Source organism: Oryzias melastigma, linkage group LG19 (genome assembly GCF_002922805.2).
Source record: "Oryzias melastigma strain HK-1 linkage group LG19, ASM292280v2, whole genome shotgun sequence".
In the NCBI taxonomy this organism is placed as follows: domain Eukaryota; kingdom Metazoa; phylum Chordata; class Actinopteri; order Beloniformes; family Adrianichthyidae; genus Oryzias; species Oryzias melastigma.
The window spans coordinates 8,863,271-8,888,230 of NC_050530.1; the positions used below are offsets into that span (position 1 = coordinate 8,863,271).

The following is a 24,960-nucleotide window of genomic DNA, read 5'->3' on the forward strand; positions in this document are numbered from 1 at the left end:
TTTGCATTTTTTTAGCCACTGCGACTTATATTCTGGAATAACTTAAAGTACAAAAATACACGTTTCCAAAAAAAACTCAAAGTGTCATTAATTTATGGTGGATTTCCAATTTTTTAAATTATAAATATGGCATCACTGATTGGGTTTTCTCATTGCATCAGGCACGTTTTGACATCCGTTTTCCTTACATATTTAACAATCTTATCTTAAAAATCAGCATTTTGTTTTAAAAAAGCCTTTAGTTGAGTAAAAAAACAAACAAAAAAAAATCACATAAATCACTGTTTAAAAGAAATAAATCACTCAAATCAAATACTTAAAATAAAAAATAATGATGAAAAAGCTTAACACAAAAAAATCCCTTCTTTGTTTGCTGCCTTGTTGGCACTCTTTTTAACTTGGAGCAATACCTCTAAAAGAAGGTGGCGGTCGTGGATGTTTGAAAGTGCTGCTCTGTGCTAAAGTTTCCACAATCCAGCTGAGAGCCTTTGAGCAATATTCCATCTGAAAACAAGAAGAGCAAGAAACAGTTCATGAGAAACAAGCAACTCTCAGATCCCTTCAAGTTTTTTATTATTTTACAAAAGGGAAAAGGAATAGCATTTGACTAAATAATTTACATTAATATATTAAATACAGACCCTAATTAGACTGGCATTTAGCTGTGGTGTGAATTATGTAAGAGGTTTCACAGGGACTTGAATAATCTCAAACCTGTTTGTAATGACTAAAAATGGATGTCTATGGGATCACTACACCCTCTAGTGGTAAAGTATAGCATTGCAGCTGGTTGCTGGTTTCGATGGGGTAAATTTAAGGGCATCAGGATGACACCGTCTTTATGCCGACAATGTGATGACTAGTGCAGGAAGTGAGCATTTTATGTATATAAATATGTGTACATGTTAGGGTTTTCTTTAAAATCGAGTTCAGAATGATAATATTTACTGACACATGTTCTCAATCTTTCTGATTTTGGCCATTTGTTCCAACAGAACCATTTGGATCATAACCGATATGCATTTCAGGACCCATTTGTCAGTAGCGTGATCTAAACTTTCCTTGGAAACCCATTTTATAAACTTAATCCATGTTTTCTGCCCTGAACAATTCCACTAGGGGGCAGTATAGGGGCTTTTCCCGTTTTCTCAAAATGGCAGCCCCCATGAAATCTCTAAAACACTTTTGGCGGGAAACGGTTATGCTAGTTTTTAAAACTTCATGTTGAGAATAGGTCATCTTTTGGTATTCATTTTTAAAAATGACTATTTTCTGTTTTGAAAGAATGACACATTTGTTCATAATTACATCTTTGTAATACAGTTACAACATATTTAAAATGCGTGGGTCAAATTTGAGACAGTGGGTAAATAAGGTGCCTTTTTTCCTAAACATCTATGTAAACATTTTTAAACTAAATGATCCAACATGTCATAATTCATACCATTTATATATAATTAAAAAATATATTGTAATTTTTTCAAATGGCTTAAAAAAAATCTTCATAAAAATATAGGAGAAATCGAGATTTTCTTGCTAATTGAGGACTTCTACCTCACATTAGTTGTTCTAACCGGCCTTGAAGGCTTTTTTGAGCTGGAAGCTGACACTTGTGACCCTCGCCAGAACACCCATTAGAACTGTTGTTCAGGTCAATGTTTATGGTGTCCAAAATGTGGGTTGTTTTGGTCACATGAAGCTGTGAACAAAACATTAGCATGACAACAGCAGCATGACACAGCAGCTGGTTCTCGGTATCACCAATTAAAGATGTTTTGAGAAAAGTCTGGATGGAGGCCATGAAAAAGGGTATTTCACTCAAATTTGATGGCAATGTAGGGTGGAAAGTATTTTCAGAGAGATGGAAGCAGAGAAAAAAATAATTATATGTTTACGTCATTCTCCAGAGATCTCAGTCTGTGTTCAAGGTCTTTGGTTTCAGCCACATTTTTCTGAATCCCATCAATTCTAGAGAAAAAAAAAGACGATGACATTATAATTGATTCCAATCAAGCTCTGTTATATTATATTATATTATATTGTGGTGCTCACTTGGCAGAGATCTGCCTGAATCTCTCTGAATCGCTGTGTTTCTGGGTCTTGCCCTTAGCTGTCAGGAAGTCCTCTTTCTGAATGGTTTCCCATGTTGTTAGCTTGTTTGCTGCTTTGCCTTTCAGCTGCAATACTATCAACAAAAACACAAAAGCTTTTATAACAGATGAGGTTAAAAACACACCCAAAAAATATTTAAAATGTTAATTATTCTTTTATTTTGTTGTTGAGTTTGACTTAAAATCTTTTTACCAAAGTGGCGAACTTTGATAGATGGCACTTTGCGAATAACCCTCTTAATAAAGAGGTTGATGTGAGAAATGATGATGAAGGGCGGAGCCAAACTTGGCCGAAAATGGTAAGTGACGATCAGGTTGTAGCGCTGAAACTTCCAGTAGATATCGCTGTTTGCCTGCACTTCAGAGAAGGTGTGGCTGTGGTGACAGGCAGAGGAGAGTTGATTGGAGCGTCACAACATTAGCATAAAACTGAAGGACAACATCCGGCTTGTTTACCTAAACATGGCGATAAGCAGGTTTATGAGCAGGATGTTGGTCACTAGCAGATAAATGACCAGCAGGACCACAACCACCCAGTTGCTGTACTCAGCTCTGCACGGCTCCGAACCATCGTCAATAAATGTCCTGTTCTTGGTACATTCCAAATCCCAATTTTTTCCAGCTAGGAGAAAAAAAAAACACATAAGAAGAAGACATTTTGTTTCCTGAAATTGTGTGTAAATGTGACAAAAAATATTTTTTTTAATTCTTACAATCAATCTCCTCCACTGGAATTTGTCCAAATATGTGCAAGTACGGTCTGTAGAAAACTCTGCGAAAGATCCGATCAGGATTGGAGTCGTAGGAATAAATCAAAGCCTGATTGGCTACTCCATATGCAATAAGCCACACCCCCAGGAAGAAAAGGAAGAAGAAGATGTCCTTCATCTGAGCCAAAGAGATGGTTATTAAAACCTTTATGCCATTACATAAACTTAAAATACAACAGTGTTATTCAAAGCACTCGTTAAAATGGAGTTTGGAATTTAAACTAATTCATTTGTATTTTATTATACTTATTTTTATGTTTGTTTTTTTTAAGTTCATAACATTTCAATAAAATGTAAACACTGGGGCTACTATTAGAAGATATATGATATTTGAAAATAAAGTAAAACTTTTTCGAGGATAAATTATGAGGGAAAAAAAAAATCAGCATTTTTACAAGAACAAAGTTAGAATTTCATAAATTATAAGGACGGTTTAAGGACAGGGATGCCCAGTTTAGCATAATCTGTTCAGTTTAGCGAACAACTATTGTTTATATTTTCTGAGTGATTTTTTATTTTTTATAGTTACTCATGTGAACCTTATTGAGGTAACCATGTTGTAATATAGGGCTATATATATTAAATTGAATGGAATTAAAGGAGTGGATTTCACCATTTACACTGTCAGCACTACCACGTTTATTTTCAAAAAGCAAGTTAATTTCTTATAAACTTACAACTTATTTTCTCATCATTTTATTCTCGTAAAATTACAACATTTGTGTCATAATTTTACAACTTTTGTCTCAATAAATTAAAATTTTTTACATAATTCCATGACTTTATTCAAGCAAAATTATGACTTTTTCTCATAATTTTCTGACTTAAGTATCAGAAGATTAAAACCTTTTTCTCATAATTCTACAACTTTATTCTAGTAAAATTATATTTTCGTCATAATTTTACAACTTTATTATATTGAAAAGACTATTTTCTCATATTTTCTTTTACTATTCTCAGAAAACTACGACTCCTTTCTTATAATTTTACGACCATTACTGTAAATTTTACTTTTTTCTCATACTTCTAAATTTTATTCTCATATATTTATTTATTTTCTTTCATTTTATGGTGGCCCTATTAATGTGTTGTACTGTCGTGTTTTAAAGCAAAAATAATAATAAAAAAAAGTTTTCTAGATGCACATTCTATTCATAATCTTGTAACTCTGATTGCTGGAAAAGTTATTTTTATCTAAAAGTTTTGATTTGAGTAAAACAAAATTGGAGTTTTGCTCTATTTCTTTGGTTTTAGACAAAGTATTATAAAACTAAAATTAACTGAGCACAAGAAAGTTGTTCAAGTTATTTTTTTAATATGATTTAAAATGTTCTTCTTGAATGTAATAAAATTCTGTGCGTTGTCAATGATACTGCACACGCAAATTTGAAGCTTAGAGCCTTAAACCTTTGGATGAATCCTTATTTTTGACTAATAAAAAAAAGATCCAACTATTTCTAAATGAACCACAGAGGTAACAAACCATCTCCGTTTCAGCCAAAAAAACATTTTCTTTTACTCTCTTAGTTACTGCTAATGACTAATAACCATTGAGATTCATGTAGTTTTAACCTATCTGTATATGTTTTTGTGTAAGTTAACAGTAATGTTTTAAACATCTTACCATCTTCCCAACGATGATGATTTTTGGTCCCAGTTGTTTATGAATGGCGAAGATGTGAATGAGGCGAAGAGTGAAGACCATGTAATCCACACACAGGACTTCTCTGCCAAACTCGTACGACTTTTCATACATCCTAAATCGACAAAGCAGAAGACAAACATCCATACAAATCCTCACATAGATGTTAAAAAAGGGAAAATAATTGTTTTTATTTTTCTAATACCATAACAACAGATTTTATTTCTAATTGTGAGAAAATAAAAATCAAATCATAGTGGTGCGCCCCCTCCAACCCTTCCTACAAGAAACTAATGCTTGGAAAAGGTTCCTAGGTGTACATTGACCAGCAGTGAAAGAATACGGGCGGTATTTTTGGTGCAAAATCAGTTTGTTGCGAGAAAGCCACAATCTGGTTTTCAATAAAAAATCAAAAGAGTTAAAGAAAATATTTTGTACAAAATAAGCTTTTTTTGTCTCAAACTGCTGCATCTGTTTATTTTGAAAAATTGCTGAGAATGCCACTGCTAAAAAAAAAAAAAAAAAAAAGTAAATAATAAGGCAAGAGTGAAACTTCCTGTCTGGAGTGAAAGGATAATGACACTGTGTTTATAAAAAAAAATTCCACTTTTGTGAACAATAATCTGAGCAAAATAGGATTAAAGTTTTGGATTTTTGCCTTAAATGTTGAGATATTTAGTCAAGTATGCAGGGACGACTATCCCTTAAAGAACCTGCTGCTGCTTTAAACAGCTTTAAATTAGTTGATTTTATCACTTTAAATCTAAAATCATTAAATAAACTGCCACTTCGAAGTCTTAATACAATTCTTCAATACGTTTTTTAAAATCCAAAACTTATTTCCTTGAAATCATTGATTTCCATGATAACTTACTCTAATTTATAGCAAATATTCTATCCAGGTGTTCCATTGATGGGTTTATAGATAAGTGCTTTAAGTATTCGATTGTCGCACCTGCAGATCAGTCCAACGATGAACAGGATTATGGCGGCGATGTCGATTTTATTCCACACGTCCTGAATGTAGCTCTTCAGCCTTTGGCGCCAAGACATCATCCCCAAAAAGGCTGTCTGTCAGGCGGAGAAAAGATACGAGATCCATCAACTGGTCCAAGTTTTTGCGATTACCCACAGTTTTGTTGATGCCTTTATATTTTTTCTAGTCTGAGAAAATAAAGATGTGCGCTCACTCACCTCCCTAATCTCCTCACACACGATGGTGAACACCCAGAAGTACAACACATACTCCGAGACCGCCGGACCCTCAAGAAGCGGCGGCTTAAAATCCACCAGCAGCACGTAGGCGAAGAGCACCAGGAAGAGGAAGTACATCACCACGTTGCCCAAAAATGAGGTGACAGGTGCGAACCAGAACTGACGCCAGCGTGACACGATGAAGGGACGCCGCGGCGGTCGGAAAAGTGTGTCTTTGTCTGGATTCAAGGATAAGTGGTTAAGAGATTTCTGACATCCACATGAAGGTCTGATGGTTTATGAAGCACTCACCAATCATGGGTGTTGAAGGAGAGACTGGAGCCTGAGCGTCACCGTCACTGAGAAAGAAAGACGTTCTTAATCAGTCAGTAAACATCTTCTGACTGCCTGGTTATAAATATGACCTGTATTTACATGTGTTTCATGTCAGGGTAGGAGAACACAGTGGTTCCATAGTCATAGTTGCTATCCACGTGGTCCTCGTTGGGCTTCCCTTCTTCGTCTTCTAGCTTGTTATCTTGTTCCTCTTGCTTTCTATGTGAAAGAGAAAATCTAAAACAATTAAAGAAAAACAAAAAGAAAAGAAACGTTTGAATTCTGCAGGTTTTACCTAAAGGAAATGAGGTTGGTGTAGCAGAGGATGGGACAGAAGAAAGTCAGCAGCAGCTTCCACACCTCTGTGTTCCGTTTCATGTCCCCCCACCAGATCTGGGACAGGAGAGACTGAAAATAAAAAAAATAAAAAAAACATTACAATCATTTTGGGGTACAGTTTCCCATCACTCATTGGAAAGGTTACATAAACATAAATCTAAATAAATTAAATTGTTGCTTTAGTTTCTTGAATTCTTCTAGGAAAAATCAAGAGAAAATCTAATTCTAAAAGTATCTGTATACTTTGACACATAATATTAAAGTGAAATAAGAATTAAAAATCAGCTGTAGGTTGTATAAATTTACACTGAAGTAGATGTCAATTTAGTTCTGTAAAAAATCCTAGTGGTTACTTTAGTGAACTGACCTGGTTCCACCTATTTTTGTTTTCCAATGCACCTTATTGAAGTTAAAAAATGAGATGCAATTTTTTCCCATTATTTTTTTATTTCCATTAGAGGTGTTTGGTCACATGTCAAGATGGTTTTTGAGCTCACCAACGATGGTGCGCTTGAAGCACAAGAGCACATGTGTCAAAGTCAAGGCCCAGGGGCCGGATTCGGCCCTCCAGGTAATTATATCCAGCCCAAGAGATGATTTTATGTTATTGTTATTAATGGATCGGAGTTATCTTGGCTAGTAACATAAGTCTTGTTTCAGTACGGTCCAGTGAGGAGTAGCAATATATTTTATGGAGATCAAAATCTTTTTTTTAATATTTATAAGCTTAATTTTTATATAAAATAGCATATAAGGGTTTTTTTCTTTTAACATTTAGTTATTTCTAACTTGTATAATTTTGACTAAATATATATTTATAGAGAGTAAAATATTTAAAGTCATTTAAGGTTCAAGTTGATTCATTCTTGAAAAATATACCAATTTTTGTTTTTTTTATATTTATTTCTAAAAGCTACATTTTTAAAGTTTTAAAAAATGTAGCTTTAGCGTATTCAATAAATGTTTTTATGTTTTGGATTTTGGCCCCATTGTGCGATTGAGTTTAACAACTACAGAAACCAAACTGAGTTACTATAGTACTAGAATTCTCCTAATACTATTAATTTCAGGGTTAGACTACAGTATTTTATCTAAGAAAATAAAGAAATGGACACTTTCATTGCCATGATTATTCAGCTTCCATTTACCTGACTTTAAGTAACGATTCACCTTCTAATATATCTCAAAAAACACTAAAAATGCATGGAAAAAAAGTCTTTAAAAAAAGTCATAAAACACGAGAGGAACACATTTTTGTGGACTTCAGATCCTGATGTTGCTGTAAAAAAGGTTTAACTTTAAAAATAATGGTGCTAAACAAACCTGCACGCCATCATGGCTGAAGAAAAGTCTGGTGTCAGCGCCCATGCCCATCTGTAAACAGGTGGTGCCGCCCCAAACAGGAGACTTCTTAATCAGGAGGGTGAAGGCGCGATTCTCATCACTGCGATAGCAAGAGCTGAAGATGTCTGAGACACAAACAGGTGCATCATGGGTAGATAAGTTAGAATATTTGCTCAGATTTTGATTTTTGGGAACAGAAAGTGTTGAATTTTGTAGCTGAAAATTTTATTTTATTTATTTATTTTTTACAAGATCTTACAGTGGAATATTAGAGCCAAAAAAACGAGATTAAAGTTGTACATTTAAAAGAAAAAACTTGTTGATTTAAGACTTTAGATCTTGTTTTTTTGTTTTAAAGTTGTAAATTTAAAACCCATGAATTCCCATCGTTAAAACACGCAAATTTATGAGAAAAAAAAGATGAAAAAATTAGACTATAACCTTTAAAGTCATAAATATATGACTATTCTCATAGTTTAACAGTTATGATTTTTTCTCTCGTAAATTTATGAGATTAGGACCAAAGAAAAAGTAATATTGCGAGATTAACGTTATACATTTAATAGAAAAAAAAAACTCGTAAATTTATCACTTTAAATCTTTAAAGTAATGTTTATCTTTAAATCCAGTAATCTAAATCTTTAAAAAAAATTTAAACGTTAAATTTACAACTTTAAACTTATGACTTTAAAGCCATAAATATATAACTTTATTGTCATAATTTCACAGTTATGACTTTTTTTCTTGTTAAATTACAAGATTAGAACCAGAAATATTACAAGATTAAAGTTTTAAATTTTAGGAAAAAAATTGTAAATTTACGATTTTAAGTCTTGTAACTTTTTTCTCATAGATTTACTGGATTGGGACCAAAAAAGAAAAAAACAATTTGATGAGATTAAAGTCGAGATTAAAAACACTATGTGCAGCAGCAGACCGGCTTCTTGTACAACTCAATTTGTCAGACTGTTTTAAATTTGAACAGATAATCTGAATGATTATTGATAACGTTACAAATGTTTGGAAGCTCCTTTGTTTTATTTATGTTTTATCAATGTAAAATGGTAAATTCACGACTTTTAAAGCAATATATTTACAACTTTAAGACCTGTAAATTAAAGAGAAAAAAAATCTCAAATTTAGCCAATGACTTTTAAAGTTGTAAATAAAGAACTTTCTCTTAATTTAACAGCTATAACATTTTTTTCTCGTAAATGTATGACTTTATAATTGAATTTAAAAAATGTTTGTAAACTGTTGCACATTCTATCTTATGCTGCAACTCATGAAAGCTGTTGTGTTAAACTTACAGGCACTACAATAATTTTACACTTATTTTTAGGTTTAAATAAATAAAGTCTGGTGCTGCAATGTACTCACCGTGTGCCAGATTCTCAAAGCTCTGAGCCATCTCTTTCAGGGACAGCTTGCCTTCAGTCTCCGTCTCCAGCTTGGACATCTCTCTCAACATTTTACAACCACTGAGAGCGCTCAGCACCGACTCGCCCGCCTGAGAGAGACACAGTAGAGGCGAGGGCTATGAACGATTTATAACATTTTCGCGAATCTCAACCTGCAGTCATTACCATCTCCCAGAAGAAAGTGGCCATCTCATTCCGCCTCTGGAGGATCGCCCAGATGAAGAGTGAAGCCCAGGGGTAGAAGCAGCGCTTCTCCCTGTACTCCCTCTCCCCGACTAGAAGCTTGGCAGCTTGCTGGGACGCATAAAAAATATTTAAAATTAAGTTGGACTCTCGGAGAAGGAAATATTAACATATAAACTACCTTGAGAGCTCTTCTTCTGGACGAGAAATGCGCCAAATCCAAAACGTCATAGTAGAACGGCTGGCAGACATCATCAAGAAGCATATCCAGAACACCAGACACCTGAAGAATATTTAAGGAATTCTTAACATTTTCACTTAAACGGATGAACGAAAATAAATAAACTCACCTCAAAAAGAGTCACTTTCATCACTGGCTCGCTCTGATCAGACTCTTTTTTATGGTTTGATGAATCCGGCTCGCTGTCCGGAGCACACACAGGGACTGTAATTCCTTGGCGCATCAGTAGGCGGCGCTCCAGTAGCTGGTATAAGAGCGTTCCAGTGGGCACAGACTGATACAGCTTCTCCAGCTTTCTGTAAGTCAAGTAACTCCGGATGTCGAAGCCGTTTTCGGTAAAAAGCCGAACAAACTGAGGCTTATCGTTGATCAGGGCGTTCGTCATGGAGTCTTTCAAGTCTTTATCCTGTTGGAAAGAAAACCCAACCTCATTACATCAGTGATGAAACACCAAAAAGGTCAAATCCCTTTTAATAACCAGAGTTTTTCTTACTTTCCAGAGGATGTCTCCATTGAAAAGTTCACTCCTAGCAATGTCGACTCTGTTCCATGTGACCGCCAACCTGAGCTCCTCGTTGTAGGGACTGTCATCAACCGACACACGCTGCTTACTCGCTGCAATAAAACCATTTAAACGTCAAATAAATTACATATTTAAAAATTAATGTAAAAAAATAAAAATGATGCACGGGTTAGTTTATTTTTATACCTCTCACCAACGCTTTGAGCAGCACTGTGTCAAAGTCATTCAGCCCCTCCTGTGTTCCGTTATAAACCGTGATCAGGTCTTTGTTCTGGTAGATGCTCAGAGTCTGGGAGCAAATTAGAAAAAAAATAGAAATAAAAAAGTAATTTAAAAAATGCATGAGGAAATTAAACTCAAGGAATTTATGAGATACGTTACTTTATTTTAAAAAGCCCTATTAGATATGTTTAAAAATAATGCTCAAAACACAAATATTTTAAAGACCCACTTGATGGAAATTGTGTTTTTTAAAATGTTCTTAGGCATTTTTCTCATGATAGAGGATAAATTTAAACAATTTAAACTTAAAAATTGAATTTCAAACTGACAATGCAATAAATATTTTTTTAAACTCATTACAGAAATAATGAAATGCATTGACTAAAAGAAAAAAAGTCACATTTTAAATATTAAATTTATACCATGTTCCAGGTGAATACTCAATTCTGATTGGCTGCTGGGTGTGGATTAAAAAGTGATAAACCACACCTAAAAAATAATTTTCGTTCACACAGCCTAAATGTTCTGTATCACTGAACAAAACAAACTTTTGCTTTATCATCTGGACAAAAACAATCACTTTCTCTCTGAACTGATGCTTTATTTAACCTATTGTGACTCAAATGAGTCAACGTCCCGCCCCACAATGTTAGGATTTGTCTCTGTTAGCGCATCTTTAAAATACTGTTTGTTTTTATACTTTTTATTTAGTCTAAAAATAGCACAATCATATTTAAAAAGATCACTGGGAACACTACAAAAATAAAAAGATGACTAGAGGGAGACTTTACTTTTTCACTTTACAACCTATTTCTATGAAGCCTGACTTATGGATTTTTTTGTTTTTAAGACAAAAACTCTGTTTTAAACAAAAGAAAAAAAACACAAATTATTCCAACAAAATATTTGGAAGATTGGTGGCTTTAAAAATTAAAAATAAATAAATAAATAAATAAAATTAAAACAGCTAAATAAGCTCAAGAACAAGTATGAATCAAATTCTGCATTTTATTTTCACTGAGATAAATAAACTAACTTGAAACGATAGAAAACAAAGAAAGATGGGATTATGGAGTTCAACTAAAAGAAACTCACCTGCTCCACGACTTTGTCCGTCTCAGTCTCATTTGGGAAGTACTTCTTAACCCGATCTGCCACCTTCTCCTTCAGGTCCACCATGGGGCTGAAGTCTCCGTCAGCCTCGACTGGAGACTGGACCACCGGGGATGAGGACACATTCTCCACCACATCGCTGAGGAAATCTGCCAGGCCTCCAGAACCAGCCAGCACCAGCCAGGGCATGGAGTTCTTCAGCGAGAGATCCACTCTCTAACAAGATGATACCAATAAAAAAAAACCTTTTATAAAAAAAAAAATTAGATTTTTTTTGTAAAAAAACAAATCATCAAAAATCTACCTTTAGCATACTTGGATCTCCTGATATCAGCATGCAAAGAACAGGAACATTGATGCCACTTTCTGTTGAAAAAGAAAAAAATTGAGTTTAAAAGGAGACAGACATGTTGGAAAACATGTGCATGACTTCACATGAAAGAGCCGTATCTGACATTCCTGTGTCGACATGCCTCAACTTCTAAAAGACTCTGCATTCCCTTAGAAACTTCAAATCACTCGTATACATCTCATCTTCAACAGAAATATTTGGTTTATACCAAACCCCTACTTTCTAGAATTGAATTTGTGACAAACAAAACAAGCATCAAATAATGCAGTTCCTCAAATGACCACTAGAGGTGCAGAAGGAAGCCATTCTCCCATGACTTTCATGTTGAAAAAAGTGCTTTTCAACCTTTATTGATCCACTTTTTTGCATCAATAAAACCCCTGGGAACACCAAAATAACACAAAATTACCCTAACATGGTCTATATAATAAAACTCACTGATATGTCATGGAATTTGGAGCAATGTTGAAATAATTTTGTTAACCGGAATGAGGAACTCCTTGGCAGCAGCAACCAAAAGCTGCCCAAAGAAAGATCAGCTTTGCTTAAAACCACAATCTTCTTTCAGCTTGATGACTTCCCCTTTCTTCTGCAAAGTCATGTCTTTTTACAGTAACTGAGGCTGCACTGTGTGGGTTTTAAAACCATTTTGTGAAAAATTGAGGAGAAATGAAATCACAGTTTTTCTGTGAGAAATCGGAGAGGGAACATCACAAGACGGCTGAAAAAACGCTCATTGATTACAACAGACTTGCCTTTAGTAAGAATATTTAAAGCACTTTTCAAAAAAGCAGCAAAAATTTAAACAAGAAATTAAAAAAAAATGATCTGCTTCCTGTTGTGTTAATTTTTTAAAGAAGTTTTAAAATTTTTTCTGCATTGAAAACCAGTGTGACGCACATTTAGGGCTAGAAATCCTAAGATTTTTTGGAAATGTAAGTACGAAAAAATTCCTAAGAGCATTTTAAATGTATCCTAACCTGCCTCATAAGATAAAAAACTAATTTAACTCAACAATGTCTTTTAAAATCCTAAATAAACTTTAAGACTTCACTTTACATCCTGATTTAAGACAAACAGTTCATTAAAAAACTGGGTGCAAGTTGGCAATAAAAAACAATACATTTCCAAGAGTTTTGTCAGATTTTTCAGCTCAATCACAAAACTTTTAGCGAAAATAAATGAAAAGTATCAGAATAGTTATATCTGTATATCTATAAGCTTCAAGATGTTAAAAAAACATGAAAATATTTGCAACTATTTAGAAATCATACAAAATAGAAACAGTCTTGTGTCAAGTTTCTTTTTAGAGTTTGTTGCTTTATTTCATATTCATTGACACTTTAAAAGAGACTGACAGGTTTTAAACCATTCTTTGAATGTTATTATTTCCACATATTCAGGGGCATGTTTTTATGACTGGCAGGTGAACCCAACAAGTTGATTTAGTTCCACCCAAATGCTGTTTTTAGAACATTGCCAACTCTGCACAAAGTGCCATGCAGGACGGATTGCTCCTTACCCTGAATTCCAGTGGGCTGATGGGAAATGTAGTCCTCCAGTTTGGCTCTATAGCTTATTTCTCCTCCTCGGCGGTCAACACTCCCATCATCCACCAGCAGAAAGGCCTGGTAGTTGTTGTCCAGGCAGCAGGAGTCTTTCGGAGAGTTCCTGATATCATACTTGGCTGGATAACTTCCCTGCAAAAACCACAAACATAGAATGAATTAGGTTTCTCAAACTAAACCATTTAGAAAAATGTTTATGTGTGAATTTCTGCACAACCTCTGGGTTGATGAGCTGCTCTTTGTTGTAGACTAAGCCCCATGATGCAATGCCAACCGCCACCACCTTGTTGGAAGAACCTGAAGACGCAGCAGTAGCGTGATCCCTCACCGCCTCACCCACACACTTCCCAACTCCTTCACGCAAACCCTCAGTTATTATCCACGCTCCTGTGGGGGAAAAAAAAATCAAATTCATTTACTTCAAATAGTGGGAACCAGATAATAGGTGCAAATGTACAAAGTTAGAGTTCTAGAAATACTTTTGACTATTAAAGAGCCTCTAAGGAATGTAGAGATATTTTTTAAAGTTGTGTAATCCATCAAAATTAACTTCTCAAAAGTAATTAGGTCTAAAATATTTTTTAAAAACGTAAATAAAAATATAGTCAGTGTATTTCCAACCCCATTTGGCTAAAAACGTGCAGACATAAACTATAATCCACATCCACACTTCCCCGCCCTCCTCAGGAATTTGAATGTTGTAAGATTCTTTAAGAGCTCAGCTGGGTGTCTCAAAAACACATGAAAGTTTTTTTCTTCTTTTTTAGATTATTCCAAAGCACATTACATTAAAAAAGTCACTGTGATGTGAAAGTGTAGTAGTGCCCTTAACCCAATGGGAAGTAAAAAGAAGAAGTGAATTTATTCACAAAAAAATATGCAAAACGGTGAAAATTCATGCTTTTACACTTAATATTTTGTGCATAATACATGCTGTATAGGACATTAGTGCAGTTTTTGTGCACTTAAAGAGCAACACGTGTGCTCTGTTCATTAGTCTTCTGAACAAACAGGTTCCTGCAAGTCCAGATCTTGAAACATGCGAGTGTACCTGTGTGTTTTCAGGGCGTGTTGTTGCAGAGGTTTGTGCTGACAGAACAGTCTGTGACCTCACCTAACTGGAGATCACTATCGCTGAGTGCCACCTGTGCGTGGTGCAGTAGTAGAGGAAATGGCCATTGTGGTGCTAAATTAGCGTGGGGCCCCAGAGGGCTCGTATAGCGCTGGATCTCACAACAGCTGGACTCTCCCAACTACAACCCATTTAAGAAACTCTCCTTGATCATTATTATCTTAGAATGTCCTTAACTGTATGTGCTGCTTTTGTAGATGTTGAAAATACATAACAAAAGCTCACAGGAAACAACAGTTATACAACATAATCACAACAAACATAGTTGTAGTAGTTTTTTAAAGATCTTCTATTATAAAAAGCTCCACCGCACCAGAGGAAACATTACATCATTTCTGTCTACCCTCAGCACTAAAACATATATTTAAGTCCAGGCCTCGAGGGCTACATTCCTGCATGTTTTCTAACATACCTGGCTTTGGCATGTTCTAATTGGCTGGACACACCTGAACCAGGTAATCAGTCATGAGTAGAGCTTCTAGAAACCATGCATGTTACTACACTACACATGCATGATCTAGTATACTTGCTTTACTAATAAGTGTACTTTCTCTGCTACAGGAATGGATGTTAGTATTGCTTCATTTTCTATGCTATAATACAACAAATTTTAATATATTTAATTTTCTAAGACAGAGAACTGAACTTTGCATCCACAACAGACCACTTTTGTTTGCAGATCGCTTGAACTTTGGGGCAGAGCCAAACAGGAAATACTAGACTTTCAACAAAAAAATGAGCGTCTGGATTCACTTGGCTGGGATCAACCTAAAGAATGTAAGGGACATGTATCTTGAGTGAGTAAGAGATAAATTTTAAAAAATCAAATTCGTTCAAAGGTGAATTCACAGAAACACAAACTGACTGGAAAATGTCTTTTCAATAGAAAATAGTTGTTTTCTAGCTTTTTTTTTCCTCATAGTAAAGAATAATTACTAGTTGCTTTAACAGTGTAAAGTTGCCGGGTGGTGCACCCTCTAGAGCGCAGTGTGAAAACATACCAAACCATATAGATATTTCAAATGTCTACTATTCCTACCCAGCAGGACAAAAACAAAACAAAAGCTTTCAATTAAAAAAAAAAAAACACGTGATGGAATCTGCCACCTTAGATGCAGCTTTTTTACTTACTTTATATATATTTAGCTCTACTTGTGAGCGCAAATGAAACATGAGACTAAGCAAAGGCACTCTAACAACAGTTTGACCCATTCTGGTAACTCTAAAAGAATTTGGTAACAGCAAGGAGTGAATATGTGGTGAAAACCATCAAAACTGTGTGAAAACTTAGAAATGTGGCTTTGTTTTTAAAAAACGAGAGGCATTTTTTAAGGAAAATTCCTTTACAACAAACGGGCTATTTTACAACAAGAAATAAATCAATTATTATAAATATTACATTATTTTCTGGTTTTGTTGTAATTATAATTTATTTAATTATTTTCAACAAAAAACACATAAAATAAATAATAACAATAAATAAATAAACATTTTTTATTATTAAATTATTTTCTTTTTTTGTCGTTTTGTTGTAATTATAATGTATTTAATTATTTTTTTAAAAATACATAAAAATAAATACATAACAACAAATAAATCACCTATAGGGCAAATTTAAACATTTTTGTGATATAAACACTACCAAAACAAAAATTAATTTGTAAAAAGAAAAAAAATGTTAAAGTTTCTTACAAAGTAAAAAAAAAACAAGTGATCCAATCATTGAACTATCATTTACAGAAAGGACTGCCCTGTATTTAACCTTTATAATCGGTTTGATAACAACTTTGTGTAGAAATAGAGAGTAAGTGAGATCACATGACCTATAGCTATATCAATCTTTGTGGTAATTGTCATTTTGGGTTAAAATTAATGTTTCCAAACTCCAAAAAAGGTAAATAGGCTGCAAAAACCTTTAATTAAGGCTGTTAAACAAAACAAAATTAGAAAAAAGGAAATTAGAAAATTGCTACTAAACCACTAAGTTTATCTATTATCTCTAAAGTATTGAAAAGTAAATAAGATTTCTGACAGGAAACCACTAAAATCACGACATCTCATGAAGGTTTAACACTTATTAATGTATTTTATTCACTTCTGTGGACAAACTTGTTCCCTTTTCTTTTAAATAAAACACAAAACTTATATTGAATATACCTGATAAATAGAAGAACTTCCCCAAAATTAAACTTTTAATTATAACCTTATATGTGTCACTTCATTTCATACTTTTTTGTGTTTTACTATTGCATTTACACATTTTATAAATCACCAAAAATATATATTTTTATGTCAAATAGAATAAAACAGATTCACAGGAAACATTTGTTTACATGCATTTTCTTTTTATCTTACGTCATATGATGATACAGCTTTCCCCATTATAACTTTCCTCCTACTAATTCATTTATTTATGTTTTTTTTTTTAAAGTGAAGAACCTGAAAAGTCCGTTAGGTTGAAATCCTTGTGGTGCATAATGACCCACTCACCTGCTCTTTGTGAGGATTTGACCAGCCCCTTCCTGATGACCTCCCTCACCCACGTCTTCACCGACTTCTGGCTCTCTCCGCCCACAACAGAAACCACAAGGTTGGGTGACGGGAGGCTCCAGTGGACCGTCATCAAGTTGTAGATGGTAGACGGATTCGTGCCCCACGACAGACGCAAGAACTGAAATGGTTAAAACACAATCAACATCCTATTCAACCCCGCCCCTCTTCCTCTCCAAAAACCAGATTTTCCTCAGAGTGAGTCTAATTGATATAAATCTAAAGACTTACATAGCTATGTCTTTTGCTGGCTCCTGCAAACTGCAGCTCTCCAAAGGCATCCGTTGGTAATTCTGATGAGTGTCGGACAGTGTCCCAACAGTTCACCATGGCGGCGCTGAAATGGTCTCCGATGGCCTGAGGGGGATGTTCTTTTTTTGATTTCCCGCACTGACACATTTTACCATCACTGATAGAAGATGAGAGAACAACACACCGTTAGAGTCTGAAAACGCTCCAACGACCACATTTGTTTACCTCAAAGCAATGAAGCAGAGCGCTCCGTACCTCACAGAGTCTTCCACAAAGGTGGAGCAGACTCTTTTCTTAATGATATTGGGGATCCAACTCTGGGGAAAAAAATAATAATAAATTAAAAATAAACATTCTTTGTATCAAATAAACATAAGGATTCATAATAGATTTTTCTCTCCAGATGCTCAAGATATTCAGTCTGCAAATAAAAGAAAAAAGAAAATAAAACACACACTTTGGTCAACATTTAAACCACCGCTCTGATCACCAGCCCCTCCCAACCCACGAAAACAAGTGGGTCCTCACATTGTGACATCATAAGGTGGGGAACAGCCCCTTCCAAGAGTCTGCGCTGGCAGGCTAACACACACACCCGCTTTCTCTAGCGGTGATGGGCAAAACTCTTTCATTTTCTATGCTCAGTTCAGATGTTTGTTTTCATGAATAAACGCTGGCAGGATGCTGAGGCCAGCTCTAGGTTGATGTCATAAAATGGACGCAATCAAAAGGAGCGAAACATCAGAGATATTTCATATTTCATAAATCACATACGTATATGGATATAGGTTACTCTGAAAGGTTAAAGAATATGCCATTAAATATATATATATATATATATATATATATATATATTTGAAAACTTTTATTGTAAATAGTCACTACGTTTCTTTTTTTTCTTTTTTACTGCACATTTTTCGAATTTTGCAAAAATGTCATTTTATGTTTGTCTTTTTTGTAAATGTAATTAACTGACAGGGTTTGATAAAAGTCTAAAATCTTAGCACTAAGCACCTTAATGTTTTTTTGTTTAAATCCACATTATTTAAAACTACTTTATTACTATTTTAGTCTTACTTTATTCTTTTTTTAAGTAGTATTCATGTTAGTGGTGTAGGGAAAAATCTATTTGCAGATATACTGCAATATTTCATTTGGAGATACTTGTATTGATTTAAAATGTTGACAATATGATATTTAATTAATTATTTATCAGCAACCATAGTTCAGCATCTTGTTTTGTTTCTCCCTAAACCCTTGATTCTAGTTTACTTCAGCAAGTGGCAAAAAATAATGAAAATCTGTTCTGATACAGTCTTGGAAGATAAAGCAATATGCGACACATATTGCATTGTAGACTCCAATACACACCTCTAGTTAATAGAACCAATAAATTTAAAGATACGGTTGTAATTCGCTACACATGCAGAAATAAGATCTTCAGATTTCTGCAATAAAAGAAAAAAAATACAATAGTTTGCACAAAGAATCAAAGATTAAATTCTAAAATAATTTAAAGACAAAATAGTTTTGAAAACATTTATGGTGCAGTATTTTTTTTTTTTTGCTTTATTAAGACAGTATTTTTTTAATTGAAAAAAAAAACCTTTTTTTTCATTTTTTTAAATTGCATATTTTATTAAATTGGTCAAATGACCACATATTTAGTTATTTGTATTTATTCTTGATATATTTGTTTGTTTGTTTGTAGATTTAAATATGTGATGCATTTTAATCAAAGTTTAAAATCTTAAAAGTCTGTATGTATTTATACTTGTACTTAAAATAATATAATTCTATAAATCTTTATTAGTTTTTCTGAGCTGTGTTGATATAAATAGTAACTTGTCTAGAAATTGTTGTACTCTTTAGATCAAAACAAGAAATGGTGTCAAAGTTCTCAAAAAGTGTAAATATCCTTAATATAATTCGACCTCAACAAACTCCAGCCACTTTTTTATTTAAACCAACAGTTGGTAAACTAAATAAGTGTAAATATAATCCTTGTCACGCTATTCACCAAACATTGTGAATACTTTCAAAGGAGAAATTGAAAAGAAGTCGGCGGCACCGTTCCATTTGTCTGTGCCAGGTACAGCTGCTCTCACTTTATCAGGGAGTTAGACCCGAAACTGGCACAAATAGTACGATTGGAACGCAGCCATGAGTCGCGTCTACGATTGGTCATAAACTTGAACCTTTTCCGCTGTTTTAGATTAGCGAACCCCCTTCTTTGAAACCGTGACAACATATTTCCTTTCAACTCGAACGCAGTTACAACTTCCCCCTTTTGTTAGCTAAAAACAATTAGCCGTTAGCGAAACATTTAAGTTTATTTCCCCAAAGCATTTATTCTGAAAACGGCGACATTTGGCATGGTTTACGAAGCGCGCGAGCGCTTTTTTTTTTTAAAGCATAATATAGGAAGGAAGCTGGTGCCTCCCAACGTCACCTTAAAAACCCACCTTAGTCGCTTTAGATTTACAGATCATTTCAGTTTCTCCGTCTCCCCCAGAGTCTGCCATGTTTCCTGCCTGTTTGCCGGCTAAACCAAGATGTCAAACGCAAACAGGAGAAACCCCGGAAAGCTCGTGTTTTTGTTGCCCGAGTGGGCGTGGTCTGTGCTTGCAGGTGAGGGCGTGCAGTGACAGCAGGTTGTTTTCATTTATCCAAACCTGTAATGTGGGATTGGCCAGTCAAAAGCAGACACTGGAGTCTGAAAACATGCAAATTCCAGCAGAACAAAGAAAAAAATCAAACTCTTTTGTTTAAATATAAAGTTAAAACTTTAATATAGGATGTTTATTACATCTAAACCACAGATTTTCCTCGTGTAAAATATGTATTTGCTCAACAAATTTAAATATATATTTATATATATTTATTTAAGAATAAAATACAAAACTTATCAGGCACAATCCATGTGCGTCCGTTATAGTACCAGTTACTTAGAACATGTTTGGAGATATTTAGCTGTAAATAAATGAGGATATTTCCTCAGTCCTCTGGAGGCATCTTTTTTTGCTATCTGCCATATCCCTGAGGATCATGGGCCTTCCTAGACTCCTCCTTTCCGGTTGTTTTGTTGATGTGGTACAAGGTGTTGGCGAGGTTGTGTAGTTGGCATGTTCCAAGCTGGCATCCACGCTGGAGAGCCCGTCTGAGGCGTAGAGCGGATGCTCTGCTGAAGATGAGAAAAAGAAGAAATTTTATGAATGAATTTAGAAAATGAAGTTTTTTTTAAAGTTAATTGTGTACCTTTGTTTCAGGGGTTCCAGCGCTAAACGTTTGCCCTCTGAATGAAAGGGGACAATCTTCAATAGTGGAGCGTGCAGATCCTCATCTGCACTTCCTGTCTGGACAGGTGTTCCAAAAAATATGTCCCTACAAGTACACAAAAATATGACACAATAAGATCAATTATTGGAGTTATTTTAAAAAAAATAAGACGATAATTGTGTTTTAGATGATCTTACTTTGTTTTTGGAGTTATTTTTAGTGGGGCGGCGCTTATCAAGGACACAGTCAGCAGCAGCAGAAAGGCTATCTCCATACCGGGGTCTCCTACAGTTCTTAAAAATGATACATTTTTGTCAAAAATCAACTCAAAATGTGAACTCAAAGTCGAAATGAAACTCACCTCTGAAAAATAGCGAATAGCAGCTGTGATGCTGTGATGAAACCATCAGTGGCGTCCTGGTGGAGCGTCTGTCGTGCCCTCCCTGCCCCGGCCTCCTTTATAACACCCCGGCAGGATGAGGGGGTGTGTCTCCAGCGTTGGTCCAAGTGTGGGAGCAGGTTAGGATGTTCTCAGCGGCAATTAATCAGCTACACTCGGAAAATGTTTACCATGAAGCGAACATAAACAACCTACAAGTGTTCTAGCGCAGTACTTATATTTGAAGTGACCTTTTGTGGTGTTTACATCGTGTTTGCTCTTCGCTCCAGTTGTACCCCCCCTCCACTACACATCCTCCTCCATCCCTCGCCTCCTCACTTGTTGCTGAGCAATTGTTCTAGAAATCTTTCATTTCCATCACCTGCAGGAAGCCCGCTCAGCCCAAAATAACCCCAAGCTTTTCTTTATCACCTCATTTTTCCTGAGCCTTTCTCCCTTGACTCACTTTTGCCGTGTTTATTCTGGAAATGTCCTTCAGTCACATCCTTAGCAGCCTCCTTAACAGCCTCTTGATCTTGCAGCTGTCCTATAAGCAAATGATGAAACTATAAAAAAATGAATTAAAACTTTCATCTAAAGTTACCATTTTCAGGCGACATGCAGAAAAGCACATGGGCACTCAACAGATTAATATTTCACCTTTCATTACGCTTGGATTACGCTCCATTCTGACGGATTGTTTGCCAGAGGAAGCCCCTGTTTACCTGCTGTGGGGAAATCAGGGAAAAGTGGTACAAAAGCAAACAGATATAAAACTATATTCTAGCATGACGACCAAATTTAGAAGTCGAGACTTTAATCGTTGGAGAAGCTAAAAATGTGGTGAATTAAATCCCTAAATGACAATAAATTTGAATTAGTGAGTCTTCTGATCACATCAGCTGTTTACGATGATAAATGAATGACACTTTTATATAGTTATAGTGCTCTCTTATGGGGTCCAGCTGACCCCACCCTTGCATTAATGCAATTTTTGTAATTTTTTTGATAGTTTTTGGACGGGTTAAGTTGTGGAAATTTTGTGTAATATAATCAAAAAATAAATATTAGTAAAAGAAAAAAACTGGTGTTGATTGATAACAATTATTGTGACAAAATGTAGTTTTAAAGATAAATTAATAAAGCAAATTGTTAAAAAGAGGGGGGAAAAATTCAAAAAGGCCCAGGAATACTAAGGTTTAAGGAGAAATTTTGTTAGAATAAAAAATAAATGAATAAATAAAAGTAGGAAATTAAAATGTTTTATGCAGAATGTACTCTGGATACAATGTAATTACTATGAAATATTTATAATAATAATAAAAAAAACATTTAGCTGAGTATTTCTTGGTTGCTGTTAATGTATATATATTTTTTGTTTTTGAATGATCGGCAATCAATATATTTGATTTTATTATTGCATTTTAAGCTGTTGTTACAAGTTGTTACAAATACCTTTTTTTTCTTCATTTAGTCCAAAAATCCTATCTTAGAAAACATCAGGAGATAAAAGGGAGACAGTTATGCTGAGGAGTACAGTATTTTTATAAATTATTTCAAAATTACTGAAAAGAGAAATAAAAAGCAGAAGTACATATTGTATTAAATACAAAAATGCATTTAAATTTCTATTCATATTCAAAAATCTTTATGATAGTAAATGTTAATGCAAAAAATGTTTGACCTATTTTATAAAATTCGTAAACTTTTCCATGACCCAACAAGATAAATAACAAATTTAGCATCATTAAAGTTTATTTTTAAAAAATGTAATTGATCAACTAAAAAGAATATGAAACTCTGAAGCCAACATTAATTTCAGACGATCAATAGTCAGTCTTTAGGTTTCTAATTAACAACAGATTCTTATAATAGTTCCTGAAATAATTCTGTAGAAATTTACTTCTAGTTGTTTCTAAAATACACTGAAATCAAGGCGCTGAAACTTCCATTCCATTCACATTTAGATGCACCTTTGAGTCAGACAGAACATGATTTTCCAAAATACCAAATTGATCCTGCCTTTATTTTAATATTCAGGCGTCAACTTTGACTGGAATTTTTCGGAGTTTTTTCCTTTGTTTGCTAAACAGAACCAATATCCGTATTCTCTAACTGCACGTTTGTGGTTTCTAGGCAGTAGGTTATTATACTCTATATCTTAGCAGGAAAATCATTAACTTGTATGGCTCCTTCTTGCGTACATCTCTCTCTATATATATCTTATTTTTTTCTGCCTGATGACCTTAATGGACACCAAGAAGACTAGTTCCTACTAGTTTGCGTTCTATTTTTTTAAATATTTATTTTGTAGTGCGTCTTTTTCCTCCATAAATCTCAAAATAAAAAAAATATTGTGGTTAAACATTTAGTTAATTAACTTGCATAGATTGCTCCTAGTAAATATTATTTGATATCAGCCTGGAAAATTACCATCTCATGGTGATGTCACCATTTATTTTTTTTGTAAAAAAAAAAAGAAAAATAACCTGCCTCTACATATGTTTTAACAACGTGATTTATTGAACACTCCATCACGGTGTGACAAATGTACCCACAACTGTGGTCTTCCACTAGCAGGGGTTCACAAGGTCACCAGCGTCTTGTCGCGGTGACTTATCCAACATGACTGAATATGTGTTTACTACAAAGAAGTCACATTGTGAGAACTCCTCTGACTTTTCTCCCACCGTCTCTGACGCAGCGCGTATCCTGTTGTTTTAAGCCAGGAATCACCCGTCACCTACCTCTTACCCCCACCGTGTTGTTTCCTCAACCCGCTGGGCACAAGAAAGAGCATCCTGACAGGAAGGCTTGTCTTTCACTCGCATGGTATGAATCACCTGGGGAAATGTCTGCTGAGGGGTTTGAGGCTGTAAACTGAATGTTGAAATTAGGTTATAGTTACTGTCTTTGTGAGATAAAAGGTGGTTATTTCATGAGCTCCTTCAGACACACAAGAAACTTCTTGTATCTTGGTACCAAGCTGGTAGCTGCATATAATTTATTAGGTACACCTGTCCAACTGCTCGTTAACACTCGTTTCTAATCAGCCAATCACATAGCAGCAACTATATACTAGGGCTGGGTATCGGTTATAATTTCCAGAAAGATTCGATTCACAAGAGCCTGAATTGATTCGATTCTTTCAATTCTTCAATTCAATTTTAAGTTTGCAAATTTATACACATTTGTTTAGAAATACATTAAAAATCTCTTATTTAATTTTAATATATTTACATTATTCTGATACAGTTCACATATTATAAAATGTATTAGTAAAATCATTAACATTGTAAACATTGTTCTGTTACTCCTGGGGGGCGTTTCATTTTGGCCACTAGGTGGCGATCGCGCTACAGAAGTACACTTTATTCAAGAAGAAGACAACAGTCTGAGGAAAAAAACGTTTTAGACCACGAATAGTTACTTTAAAAAATATTTCCTTGAAAGAGTTTGGAAAAATAATGCCTGTAAGTAAATAAGGATGTTAATTTAGACAGGAATGTGTTTTTTTTTTTGTTTTGTTTTGTTTTTTTTTTTGGTCAACCGAGCGTTAGCATTAGCCATCCTGTGAGAAATTCTATTAAACGTTAGCATCAAGCTAACGGACTTTAGCTTTATGTGCTAAATCCATATATCTTTTGTGAATCGATTATTCATCTATGAAGCTTAAATCGATTAATCGATTTTTCTTTTCAACTCAGCCTTACTTTATACATTTAGAGACTTAAAATCAATTTTCATTTATATAGCACTTTTCATACATAACACAAAGTGCTTTACACCAAAAAAATATGAAAGCAAGCACAAAAAAATACAGGTGAAGGAGAAAATATGGCGACCTTTTGGAATTATCTGGTTTTATGAATAAACTGGAAACACGATTGTGTTCAATAACTTTGCCTCCATTGTTATGATTTAGATTGAAATAATATATATATATATTTTAAAATATGTAACTCCCTAAATCAGGGGTGGGCAAACTATGCCCCTAAAACCATTTAAT

At 34.5% G+C, this 24,960-nt stretch overlaps 2 protein-coding genes across 5 annotated transcripts in view; one reads left to right on the forward strand and one right to left on the reverse strand.

Moving 5' to 3' along the window:
* Positions 1-19,893, reverse strand: part of LOC112154157 (transient receptor potential cation channel subfamily M member 4) — a 21,061-nt gene extending 1,168 nt beyond the window's left edge. Inside the window, exons 1-27 of the mRNA XM_024284878.2 lie at positions 19,759-19,893; positions 17,549-17,610; positions 17,273-17,450; positions 16,982-17,162; positions 13,577-13,746; positions 13,314-13,491; positions 11,744-11,805; positions 11,422-11,655; positions 10,291-10,393; positions 10,075-10,196; positions 9,691-9,987; positions 9,522-9,623; positions 9,323-9,451; positions 9,117-9,246; positions 7,716-7,861; positions 6,349-6,461; positions 6,153-6,272; positions 6,030-6,076; positions 5,718-5,956; positions 5,479-5,594; positions 4,506-4,638; positions 2,825-2,999; positions 2,568-2,733; positions 2,305-2,486; positions 2,053-2,185; positions 1,896-1,968; positions 411-504 (exon numbers count right to left, since the gene is read on the reverse strand). Coding sequence (XP_024140646.1) covers positions 411-504; positions 1,896-1,968; positions 2,053-2,185; positions 2,305-2,486; positions 2,568-2,733; positions 2,825-2,999; positions 4,506-4,638; positions 5,479-5,594; positions 5,718-5,956; positions 6,030-6,076; positions 6,153-6,272; positions 6,349-6,461; positions 7,716-7,861; positions 9,117-9,246; positions 9,323-9,451; positions 9,522-9,623; positions 9,691-9,987; positions 10,075-10,196; positions 10,291-10,393; positions 11,422-11,655; positions 11,744-11,805; positions 13,314-13,491; positions 13,577-13,746; positions 16,982-17,162; positions 17,273-17,450; positions 17,549-17,610; positions 19,759-19,818 — 3,745 coding nt within the window. The 5' untranslated portion in view covers positions 19,819-19,893. The remainder of the gene's footprint in view (positions 1-410; positions 505-1,895; positions 1,969-2,052; positions 2,186-2,304; positions 2,487-2,567; positions 2,734-2,824; positions 3,000-4,505; positions 4,639-5,478; positions 5,595-5,717; positions 5,957-6,029; positions 6,077-6,152; positions 6,273-6,348; positions 6,462-7,715; positions 7,862-9,116; positions 9,247-9,322; positions 9,452-9,521; positions 9,624-9,690; positions 9,988-10,074; positions 10,197-10,290; positions 10,394-11,421; positions 11,656-11,743; positions 11,806-13,313; positions 13,492-13,576; positions 13,747-16,981; positions 17,163-17,272; positions 17,451-17,548; positions 17,611-19,758) is intronic.
* Positions 19,795-24,960, forward strand: part of LOC112154158 (synembryn-A) — a 16,428-nt gene continuing 11,262 nt past the window's right edge. For 2 of the 4 annotated variants that reach the window (XM_036217141.1, XM_036217142.1), the window contains exon 1: positions 19,795-19,924. In XM_036217141.1, coding sequence (XP_036073034.1) covers positions 19,817-19,924 — 108 coding nt within the window. In that variant the 5' untranslated portion in view covers positions 19,795-19,816. Of the gene's footprint in view, positions 19,925-24,371; positions 24,425-24,960 lie in introns of those variants that run through there. The other 2 variants (XM_024284879.2, XM_024284884.2) reach the window with 2 other exon arrangements.